Source organism: Myxine glutinosa, chromosome 1 (assembly GCF_964187855.1).
Source record: "Myxine glutinosa chromosome 1, kmMyxGlut1.1, whole genome shotgun sequence".
Taxonomy (NCBI): Eukaryota; Metazoa; Chordata; class Myxini; order Myxiniformes; family Myxinidae; genus Myxine; species Myxine glutinosa.
In genome coordinates, this window is record NC_136261.1 from 315,020,860 (window position 1) to 315,033,151 (window position 12,292).

The 12,292-nt window shown below is 41.7% G+C and overlaps 2 protein-coding genes across 11 annotated transcripts in view; one reads left to right on the forward strand and one right to left on the reverse strand.

Annotated features, from left to right (window-relative positions):
- Window positions 1-12,292, forward strand: part of LOC137440265 (nuclear factor 1) — a 409,428-nt gene that overhangs the window by 148,346 nt on the left and 248,790 nt on the right. The gene's annotated exons all lie outside the window — the stretch shown is intronic.
- LOC144889896 (uncharacterized) lies at window positions 5,607-11,752 on the reverse strand. Its single transcript, XM_078771104.1, has 7 exons — window positions 11,682-11,752; window positions 11,480-11,573; window positions 11,001-11,066; window positions 10,815-10,844; window positions 10,010-10,201; window positions 5,786-6,491; window positions 5,607-5,696 (listed from the first exon to the last, which is right to left on the reverse strand). The coding sequence occupies exons 1-6, from the start codon at window positions 11,750-11,752 to the stop codon at window positions 5,937-5,939; spliced, it is 1,008 nt and encodes a 335-aa protein (XP_078627230.1). The 3' UTR covers window positions 5,607-5,696; window positions 5,786-5,936.

Here is a 12,292-nt window from a genome sequence, read left to right on the forward strand (position 1 = left end):
ACTCGAGGAAAGAAGAATAGAGCAGGAACGAGAACTCGAAGAGAGAAGAGAAAAGGAAAGAGCAGAGGAAAGGAGAACTGCCAGGGAACTCGAAGAGGGAAGAGAAAAGGGAAAAGCAGAGGAGAGAAATGCCGAAAGGGAGTTAAGGGAACGTGACATGGAGCTTCAGAAGGAAATTAAATGCAAAGAGCTGAAGTTAATGAGAGAACGGGGAGAGGTACCATCCATGCCGGCTAGATCGACAACTAGTCAGAACACCTGGGATGTTGGTAGGCATGTGAGGCTGGTTCCACCCTTCAATGAAAATGAGGTAGCCAATTTTTTTTTACACTTTGAGAAAGTGGCTCGAATGCTAAAATGGCCTGAGGAGTCCTGGACCATGTTAGTGCAAAGTGTTCTGGTGGGTAAAGCTCAAGATATATATTCGGCTTTACGGATTGACCAATGTGCAGATTATGAGATAGTGAAGAAAACCATTCTCAAAGCCGATGAATTGGTCCTGAAGCTTACCGGCAAAAATTCCGGAATGCCAGGAAGAGGGAGAGTGAGACCCATGTGGAGTTTGCCAGAATGAAAGAAACCATGTTTGATCGGTGGTGTGATTCAAAAGGGGTTGGGAAAGACTTCAAACTATTGCGACAATTGATCCTGGTGGAGGAATTCAAACAGTGTGTCCACGACGACATTAAAGTACATCTGGAGGAACAGAAGGTACCAGAGTTGTATGAGGCAGCAACCGTGGCAGATGACTATGCCTTGACACACAGGATGAGGTTCCATAAACCTAACTTCCCGCCTAGAGTTCGCCCAGAGAGTTATGATACATCCGGTGCGGAGAACGAAGATTCATGGGGGCGGCCTAGAGATGACTATGAGGACAGATCTGATGCCGTGACTCTTAGGGATCAGAGGTCTACAGTTCCAAGACGGACTTATCCTCTGGGGGGCTTGAGGCAAACCACGAGTTTCTCCTCCGGGCCTACTTGCGCTTTTTGCAAGAAACCTGGACACTTGATGTCCCGATGTTATGCTATGGAAAGGCAAATTCAGGAGCGGAGTCAGACTAGTACAACTCCGAATGCCTTGGCAAATGTGAGAAATCGCCCTCAAAAGGGGTTACAAACCACTTATTTCAGAGGGGTTTGTGTCACTGGATGGAGATTTGACTAACCAGAGACCTGTTAGGGTGTTGAGGGATACAGGAGCACATCAATCTTTGATGCTTGAGGGCATTTTGCCACTGTCAGAGAAGACGGCAACTGGTGTTAGTGTTCTTTTACAGGGGGTTGGTGGCTTTGTTAAAGCTCCACTTCATGTCATCCATTTAGAGTCTGATTTGGTGTCAGGAACGGTCACCGTAGGTTTACAAGCCAATCTTCCTGTAGAGGGAGTATCTTTTGTTATCGGGAATGATTTGGCCGGTGGTCAGGTTTCTGGTAACCCGATGTTTGTTGAAAAGCCTAGCAGGAAGCACCCTGAAGAGAAGAGTAAGTACCCTGAAACTAAGTGTCAGCACACACAAGTCAGGGATGGAGGCAATGTTGGCAAGCTCTTTGTAGGTGGACTGAACTTCAAAACAAGGAAAGATGTTCTGGCCTCTGTCTTCGGCCAATATGGCCCGCTTTTGGAAGTGCTGCTGATAAAAGACAGGGAGACACAAAAGTCAAGAGGGTTTGGCTTTGTCACGTTTGAAAACACAAAGGATGCCAGAGATGCAGAAAAGGATCTGAATAGCAAGGAGTTGGAGGGTTGGACCATAACACTAGAGAAGGCATTTCGGTGTCGAGGGGGCTACAGAGGAGGACAACGTGGACATAGTTTTGGTGGTGGCCGCAATCGATATTACTATGGAGGCTCCCAGAGTTACGGCAGCTCCCGAAGGAATGATTATCAGGGTAGTGGCCGAGAAGGAGACCGCTATTCATGAGACTACAGCGACAAGCAGTCCAAACGTGATTATTTTGAAAGTTAGGAAGAGTTGAAGCACTGAATATTGCGGAGCAGCCGAGCCAAGATTCCTACACGGACTAACCATGAACGCCCCGTTCCTAAAGGCGTCCATGTAATGAACTTTCCTACACGGATTAACCGTGAACTCCACATTCCTCAAGGCGTCCATGTAGTGAACTTTCCTACACGGATTAACCGTGAACTCCACGTTCCTAAAGGCGTCCATGTAGTGAATACTTCCAGGCCTCACCACCCAACCACCATGAAAGCTGGTTCTCAGCTCGGCCTCCTGGAAAAAGTGCTATAGATTTGCTTGACTTTGGATTTTTGATCACAACCCCTTAACCTTCATTCAAAAGAAACTAAAAATAAAAATCAGAGATTGATGACATGGAGTTTGGCTTTGCAGGGGTTCAACTTGGAAATTGAGCATGTAAAGGGCAGGGACAATGTCATTGCTGATGCTTTGTCCAGAGTGAATTAACTTTGGAAATCACTGTGGGTTGTTCGAAGTGTTGTTGCTTTATTTTGGGGGAATATTGAGTATTGTTGCTCATGGGAATTGATGATTTGGGTTGTGAGTGTACTTTTGTTTGTTTAGAGATTTTGCCTGCAAAGAAAGTTCTCGCTGTGTTCAAACTTTCTTTCTTGAGGGGGGGGGGGGGGGGGGGGAGTATTACGGATTCGTCGGTGTTGTGGTTTTCATCCACTTGAAATATTTCTGATTCTATGTACTATTATTGTCTTCAAAAGGTTTATTGTTCCTGAACTGTTTGCAAAGGATAAAAGCGTTAATGTTAAAAAGAGACAGGAAGCCGGATCGGGATCCGGAAGACGAGGAGGAAGAAGAAGGCGAGGGCATGGCGAGTGAAGTCGGACAAGAAGCGAGTAGCTTCCAGCTCCGTAGCGAGCGTTGTCGAACGAAAGTCGCGAGTGAACTTTGAGTTTCCTTGGAAGGAGTTCCTGCGATAGGTGTTATCGCTAGGGGATTGAAAAACCTGCGTGGTCAGGTTTGGGCGTTGCGATTCTAAAGAATCATCGCCGGGTCGTGTCGACTCCAGCAAGAGCCGTCAGCCATTTTGACACTCGTGCTTTGTTCAATAAAAGGTCTTGGCTACGCATCAGCTTTTTCACCATCCTGTCTGTCGGGGATGTGTGTGCACAACACTGAGTTTGAAGTTTAAGTGGTGGTTCGCCGACTGAACCGGGAACGTTCCTATCTGGAGGGGGCCTTTGGGATTTCCCATTCCGCCGCAAGTTTGCTTTTGGTTTTGGACCACGTGACTTTTTGCGTCGCTTCGACCGCCTACGCCTGAGAGCTGCTTCGGCGGTGCGACTGCCCTTGCCATCCGCACGGGATTCTGGTCTCGATTGGACATTGTTCTAGCGATCGCTGGAGCGAGTCAACCTCGTCTTGAGGACAGGAATATAGAGACATTGGGGAAGGTTTTCCACTCACTTGGAACACCGTGAGTTATCCTATGCTAGTTGATGGTACCATCATAAGATGTATTGAGTGTACCTTTTGATTGCTATTTGTTGTACCGTTATTCTTGTGTGATTTTTAATACAATATTGGTTGGTTGATAATCATTGGTGTGGTTTCACTATTGATTTCTGACACAGAATAACATGTTTTTCTGCTGTGGCTCCTCTCGGGACTCGGAGGTACATCGCGACCAGGGGTCGGGGAGGAGCACGTAACAATATATATATATATATATATATATATATGTATATATATATATATATATATATTAGGGTGCATCAAACGCCCCATGATTTTCAAAAAGTTGTTGTATTTTAATGTCTATTCCCTCAAATGTTACACTTGTTGGTAGAAGTATGTATGCAAAAAATAGATGAAATCAGAGGTGGTCCTGGGTGGCCACCGGCCACTTTTATATATTTAGGGCCATTTAGGGCCACAGCTAAACTACTTTACAAGATAATGTAAAATTAACTACAAGATAATGTAAAATTAACCATTATACCTATATACAAAAGTAAAGTCCTACTTTTACTAAATGCCTAATATCAAACAGTTAAAACAACCTTACATGTCAATGTAAAATTAACCAAAATCGTTCTTCATATTACAAAGTTGTAGTACAGTGTTGTAGTATTGTACTTTCATTGATTAAAAGTTTGAAAATGTATTAAGCACAACGCCAATGTCACTACTCCAACTTTGCTCGTTTCCGCAAATTTGGCCTCGCTTTGCGGTCACATTCAACCACTTGAAGAAGATTTTGGAAGTGGTCTTCTCTTCTTGCAGTTGAGACAAAATCAGTTGCGAGCTTTACTGCTCTCTCCGCAGGGTCATTCACAACATTAAGCCCATCCACAATGGACTTGGCTGCCTTGAAGTGCTCATTGTTCTGCCAAGTGTCAACATCCTCTGTTAGGAAGGTCATATCTAGGTGAAGAAGGTTTACTGTAAACCACGAGTCCTCGTTCACAAGATCAGCCAGGGTTGTCGCTTCTGTAATTTTTGGAAATGACGGTTTGCCATATCCAGAACCGTAGCGGTGTTTTGGAGTGCTTGGCATTTCATCTGGTTGTATGGCCAGTAACACATCTGCAAGGGCACGACGATCCTTTTGAGGAATTGCATTGCTGAACAGTGCCAAAACAACCAGTTCTGGGGTTAAATACCACAAATGTCTATCAAAGGCTTTCACAGCGCTGACTGAAATGGTTGAGTTGACAGCTTTATAGTTGAGCAGAGTCTTGTAAAAGCACAAATCAAACCATGGGGCATTTGAAGCAGACTGACATATGAGCCACCAATCACAATAAATATAAACAACAAAAACAACAAACTCCTTCAGTTTTTTCTGTTGATGTTGTGTTGTTACAGTTCCTCGAGGTAGTAGAGAAATTTGCTCTTCAAGTAGGCATATTTTGATGGAATAAAGAATCTTTGACATCCACCTTGCTTTATGCATGGCCCCTGGTCTGTGGAGTGTTCCTTGTTTTGTGACATCATCATCGAGGACTACCTGGCAGAGTTGTGCCATTTCCTTGTAGTCTTCCCTACAGTATGAAGCGCTTGTGCGGATTGTGCTTAAAACCTTGTTTTTGCAGGATAAAAGCAGCTGTTGTGCATAGTCATTGTACATGGAAATGTCAATTTTGGTTAAACTTTCATTCTTTGCATGCGATATGCGTTCCCAATTCTTCTGGAATTTTTGGAACAAAGATACTTCGGGAGACTTTGATGCCTCAATTTTGAGAACGTCAAACACATGATCCAGGATTACCTCTCCAACATGATGGCGACATGCACACCACAGAAGAGCACGGTCCAGTTTTGATTGAATGGTAACACAGGCAGCTGTAACGTGTCCAGTGTTTGATGCTGTTGTGTCAAAACATAAGTTGACAACTGATTGTTTGCACTTCCATGAATGTAGATACGTGTAAGTGTGCTCGGCAATGATGTCACCTGATGACCTATCACTTCCAGGAGGATATCTAGCCACCCCCAGTAGCTTTACATCAGTGGCATTCCCAACCAACACTGGCAATCTTTCTTCCTTGACATTCTTGTTTGTGAGCGTTGGTATCTGCTTGCCATCCCAGTGAAGTGTTGCAGCTGTTGGGGCGATCCAATTTTCTTGAATATCTTTGGCGATAGCACTTGTTATTGATCGTCGAGCCTTATCAGCAGTTGAGTACGACTTGGCCACACGACGTGGATCACCTCCTGCCTCTTGAATTACAGCTTTGGTGAGCGCAACCTGTTGAACAGGAGTTATGTTTAGTCGAGTAGCAACAGACACAACTGAATGTCTTTTCAGAATATCATGAGGAATAAAGGCAGATGTACCTGCATATGTTGATCTGTGGTGACTACGCTTCCTTTGAAACTCTGGAATCGCCTCTTCTTCAGTTTCTTCCAAGCTATCTGCAGAGTCACTATCATCAGAGCATACAGAACTAATTGTCATCTCTTGTACACTGGATGATTCATGACGTTCTCATCTTGAAGCTTCCGCTAAGAGGCGTTTTTCTTTTCTATGATCTTTATCAACTTTCTTCTTGTCAACACCACCAAATGAGGCTACTCTGTCAGATTTCATTGACTCTAAAAATACTCTATCTTCCTCATTCTTAATGTTTGTCATTGCATCTTTTGTCCATACACCAAAGGTCTTATCAAGACGTTCATTCATGGTTTGCAACTTAGCCAAAGTGCTTGGAGATTCTCGGCGAGAAACAGGTATTTGACGCAATTTGTTATTGTCATTAAGAAGGTCAAGTATTAGTTTGCAGCATTGATGGTCTGAAAGCATAGGAATATTTGCTTTAGTGTAGAATTTTTTCAGCTGGATAAGGACGATGCTGGCAGATTTCCATTTCAGTGGCTGAGTTTGTTTGCCTTCACATATTTCTTTCTGGATGTACCACATCACGCATCGAAGAACCTGCCGGCAAGTTGGGAGGCGGACTCCTGTCAATGTACCATCTGCTTCTGTAAAAGCATTGCCAAGACCAAAAATGGCACTTGCTAATCTGGTCTTCTTATCTGCCATCTGAAAGAAAATAAAGGATATTATTAGACTACTAGTATGGGACCCACGATTAGACCTCCGATTTCATTCATGTAAAAATACAAACTAATTATCAAACCATCGTTTTTTGCATAAAATTGTTATATTTGTATTCCTCTCATCAAGACCTTCAATTTGATACCAAACATGACTAGGTTTGGGTGTAAAATAACAAAATCAAACATTTTTACATAGTGCGGCCCCGAAAATGGCCCTAAATATATAAAAGTGGCCGGTGGCCACCCAGGACCACCTCTGATTTCATTTATTTTTTGCATACATACTTCTACCAACAAGTGTAACATTTGAGAGAATAGACATTAAAATCCAAGAACCTAAGGGCGTTTGATGCACCCTAATATATATATATATATATATATATATATATATATATATATATATATATACTGTATATATATATATATATATATATATATATATATATATATATATATATATATATATCTATCTATCTATATATATATATATATATATATATATATATATATATACATACATATATATATATATATATATATATATATATATATATATATATATATATATATATACATACATATATATACATATATAATAGATATAAATTTATAATACATATATAAATTTATATAATAAAACAGGCGTATCTGTCTGTCCATCCATCCATCCATCCCCAAACTATTGCCTCAGTTTTGGGGCTAAACCCGCCAAACTTTCTGTGGACTATTTTGGGGTCCCAGCGGATGTTGTAAGGTGGGTAGGAGGTTTCATAAATTCCTCAATAAAATTATGATTTTGCAATTGACTGAATACGGAAATGCTCCTGAATCCGGAAGTGAACAGATGACGATAATGGGCCGGTTTGATAATATCTCAATGCAATCGTGATTTCACACAGTATTTTGTTGTAGTCTTAATTTATGATTGGAATGATGCTGTTTGAAATGAAAACAGAGATATTGAGTTTAAATATAAATGAGGAAATGACGTGAGGGTTTCTACTTTCTAACCGTGACATTCGCGGATTCGCCATATGCAGATTCACCATTGGGTATCGAACCATTCAGACTGGGGATGTTTTTTGTGCAAGTCCTTCACGAATCTGCTGTCCATGTCTGACGTTCAACTGAAGGTGGCACAATAATGTGTAATTTATTGGTTCCATTGTTTAGCATTCACCGTTTCCGCATTGTTTGATTGCTTTTGGCTTCCCACCCGTGGTGGATTTACCACCCATGTCATGTTGTGTGCATATATATATATATATATATATATATATATATATATATATATATATATATATATATATATATATATTCATATATATATTCAGGACTTCCGTTGAACTTGGGGCCGACTCAGAAGAAGACCTTTGTTGGTCGAAAGCTTGTCGAATTAAAGATCGAAGTCATGAAGCTACGTCCGCGTCTGATTTAATCTCCCGATTATTTATTCAATGCAAATGAGACGCCCTGCTCGTACTGTGGAGTTTCTACTATTTCTCACAGTTATATATATATATATATATATATATATATATATATATATATATATATATATATATATATATATATATATATATATATATATATATATATGTATGTATGTATGTATGTATGTATGTATATATGTATATATATATATATATATATATATATATATATATATATATATACTGTATATATATATATATATATATATATATATATATATATATATATATATATATACTGTATATATATATATATACATACATTAGGGTGGTCCAAAAATTTTAAGATTGGATTTTCATTTCTCCACAATCCTGCCCCTATTCTTATTGAAGAAAGTAGTTTGTGGTGAAAATTTGAGCTTGATTGGACAATATTTAGAGGTTGCTCAAAATGTTGATAAATTTCAATGAATAATAAGATACAGAATTTTTAGCATCATACATCAATTCATCCATAATTATCTATTTTCAATTACTCAAATTATTTATTATTGTTGGCTTGTACTTGTCTTCAATGGTATGACCAAGAGATTGTGCAAAAGCACTGGCCACAAACATAGCATGCCGATCTGAGAGATTTACTCTGTCCAGAGTTGCCACTATTGCTGGAGTGATCACCTTGATGGGAGCCTTTTTCGCCTGTTTGGCAGAAGATGGACTTTGGAGTTTGAATTCATTGTCCCCTGAATCGGAGCTTTCAATCTCAGACTCATCATCATCATCATCAACCACAGCCGATGTTGATGGAACAGATTGCATTGCTGTTGGAGTCTCAGCAGCATGTTTCTTCTTTCTTTTATCTTCATTCTCAAGCCTGATACACTTTCTGTTCTCCTTCACTGCCAGAGTGTTGTCCACAGATCTCATACGTGAACTTGAGGGATCCTCACACTGCATGATGAGGCATAGCCTTTGTCTTCTTCATTCGTCATTTTCTCAAGCGCATCATTTGGTGAGATATCGAAGAGGGATTGAAGATCATCTTTGAACATTTGCTCCTTCACTTTATCGTTTTCGAATGTCTTGGTTCTATTTTTCTTTACCAGTTTCTAGGCATCATACAACTTCAAAAGTTGGCGCTCACAGGAATCCACTCTCTGCACTGGAATTCGTGCTTTCTCCCAGTATGCACACACAGCTTGTACACTAAGTTTGGCACGTTCACGAACTGTATGGTGTTCTTGTATGTGATGGTACACCATTTTCTGCAATGTGTGTCCTTTGGTTGGTGGTCCCCCACATATTATTTCCTTTTCAGACTTGCCCAGCAACCAAACTGTGGAAGAGCTGCGAGTTTCTGCCATCTGAAAAAAACAGGATAAATTTTAAAATGTTATTTTTTGAGCAACCTCTAAATAAGTTCCAATTGACCTCATCTTTAGTTCATATTCTCTTTATAAACATAGCAATAAGGGCAGCCCTGTGGAGCATGGATTCTTATTAGTATTAAATATTACATATATCTGTGGACCACCCTAATATACATATATACACACTACATGACCAAAAGTATGCGGACACCCAAACATCGAACATCTCATTTGAAAATCATGGGCATTAATATGGAGTTGGTTCCCCCCTTTGCTGCTAAAACAGCCTTCACTCTTCTGGGAAGGCTTTCCACAAGATGTTGGAACATTGCTGCATGGATTTGCTTCCATTCAGCCATAAGAGCATTCGTGAGGTCGGGCACTGATGTTGGACGATTAGGCCTGGCTCGCAATCGGCGTTCCAATTCATCCAAAAGGTGTTTGATGGGGTTGAGGTCAAAACTGCTTGCAGGCCAGTCAAGTTCTTCCACACCGATCTCGACAAACCATTTCTGTATGGACTTGACTTTGTGCACGGGGGCATTGTCATGCTGAAACAGGAAAGGGCCTTCCCCAAACTGTTGCCACAAAGTTGGAAGCACACAATCGTCTAGAATGTCATTGTATGCTGTATCATTAAGATTTCCGTTCACTGGAACTAGGGGGTTTAGCCCGAACCATGAAAAACAGCCCCAGACCATTATTCCTGCTCCACCAAACTTTCCAGTTGGCACTATGCATTCAGGCAGGTAGCGTTCCCCTGGCATTCGCCAAACCCAGTTTCCTCCATCAGACTGCCAGATGGTGAAGTGTGATTCATCACTTGAGAGAACGAGTTTCCACTGCTCCAGAGTCCAATGGCGCCGAGCTTCACACCACTCCAGCCGACGCTTGGCATTGAGCATGGTGATCTTAGGCTTGGTGCGGCTGCTCGGCCATGGAAACCCATTTCATGAAGCTCCCGATGAACAGTTGTTGTGCTGACGTTGCTTCCAGAAGCAGTTTGGAATTCGGTAGTGAGTGTTGCAACCGAGGACAGACGACTTTACATGCTATGCGCTTCAGCACTCTGCGGTCCCGTTCTGTGAGCTTGTGTGACCTACCACTTCGCGGCTGAGCTGTTGTTGCTCCTAGACGTTTCCACTTCACAATAAAAGCACTTTCAGTTGGCCGGGGCAGCTCTAGCAGGGCAGAAATTTGACGAACTGACTTGTTGGAAAGGTGGAATCCAATGACGGTGCCACGTTGAAAGTCACTGAGCTCTTCAGTACGGCCCATTCTACTGCCAATGTTTGTCTATGTAGATTGCATGGCTGTGTGCTTGATTATATATACATTTCAGTAATGGGTGTGGCTGAAACAGCCGAATCCACTAATTAGAAGGGGTGTCCGCATACTTTTGGTCACATAGTGTATATATCATAAGAGAGCCGTTTGTCTGTCTGTGTATCGCCTTCTTTTTCAGGTCTTTCTCAGATATGGCTGAACGGAACTTTGTCAAACTTTCAGTGGTTCATTCGGGAGTGCAGGGGACTGTTTTAGGCAAAAAAAAATTTTTTTTTTTTTAAAGTTCAATTTTTGGGGATTTAAAAAACATTTGCTCGCTCTGTCATGTGTAAGCCTTTGTTTATATGTGAAAGGAAATTTTATGTCTTTTCGACCCAACATCCCCTCCTTCCAGACACTCACCCCATCCCTTCCCCACCCTCCTCCCACTCCACCACATACAGCCTTGTTCCAGACTAGAAGAACCACCTTTCGATGCCATTTTTCCCCACCGAGCAGGGGTTTGCCTTTTTCGGGCACCATGGTCCCCTTTTTGAAGCAATGTTTTACGGCCGGATGCCCTTCCTGCCGCCAAGCCTGTTAGTCGCCTCTTGCGACGCACAGGGAATTACCAGTGAACTGGTACTCAATTTGCCGACCTCGGAAGGATGACAGGCTGGGTCAACCCCCCTGGCGTTAATTCAGCGATCGACCGGGATTCGAACCCAGGATCCTATGATCCCAAGCCGCCTGTTCCAGACTCCCACAAATAAAATAATTTTACAACACGTAGCGGAATAGAAGTGTTCAATTGAAGTCAATGACATTATATGCAGCGGCACATTTTAGAAAATCAATTTAAACCACATATTTTTTATTATGTTATTCATTCGGCAACATACTAACTTGGAGACAATCTCGTGAGACCTCTCGACATTAGGCATCATACCACAACATATGAAGACAATCATGGCAGTGTTATAAGCTGCAACAGAACTGAAATGGTGGTCAAAATAGCCGAATAAGAGTATTCAACTAAAGTCCTTGACGTCATCTGCAGCGATATTATAAAAGTATTTGATACATTTCTTGCCCGTGAATTACCACTCCACTATACCATAGCACAACAAAAACAACCCAGCAGTATTTAATACAGCAAGGAATTCCCTGAACATGTCCTCACCCTTTGCACGGCACGCAACCCCAATGTCTCCTCGGTGACTTTTAGGTCCTTGTCCAATTCTTAGATGTATTTCGCCAGCTGTTTGACATCAGTGATGTCCTTGCTGCCATCCAGAGCAAGAGAAAAGTACTCGAATCCAGCGATCGTGCCCTTGGGCTGTAGGGGGAACATCTTTGGCCATTGATTCAATACGGCGAGTAACAGTAATGTCTCTCAGGATACATTTTTCCACCAGGCCCTTCTTCTCAGGGCAGCTTGTTTCCACAAACTTGCTGATGTATTCGTTCACTCTTTGAAGTATTCTCCATCAGAAATCGTCAACTTCTTGGCTATGATGCTGCTAAGTTCATAATTACGCATGTCATGGCCATTGCATCGCTTGTCGCCTTCTTGACTAACAGCTGTTGATTCTGAAGGGTCTTCTTCAGTTGTGATATTCTTCTCCTTGTGAGCTTCACCCATGACGTTGTCATACTTGGAACCTTGGTGTGTAGAGTAGTGGTGCTCCACAATTCCTTTCTTAGGCAATGCC

Bases quoted from the DNA above. Each gene is read 5' to 3' on its own strand.
- LOC144889896 (XM_078771104.1), bottom strand. From the start codon at position 11,752: ATGTTCAGGGAATTCCTTGCTGTATTAAATACTGCTGGGTTGTTTTTG. The intron at 11,574-11,681 runs GTAATTCACGGG...CCACCATTTCAG, and splicing joins TGCTATGGTATAGTGGAGTG to TTCTGTTGCAGCTTATAACA. The intron at 6,492-10,009 runs GTCTGGGGCTGT...ATTTTCTTTCAG, and splicing joins TTGGTGGAGCAGGAATAATG to ATGGCAGATAAGAAGACCAG.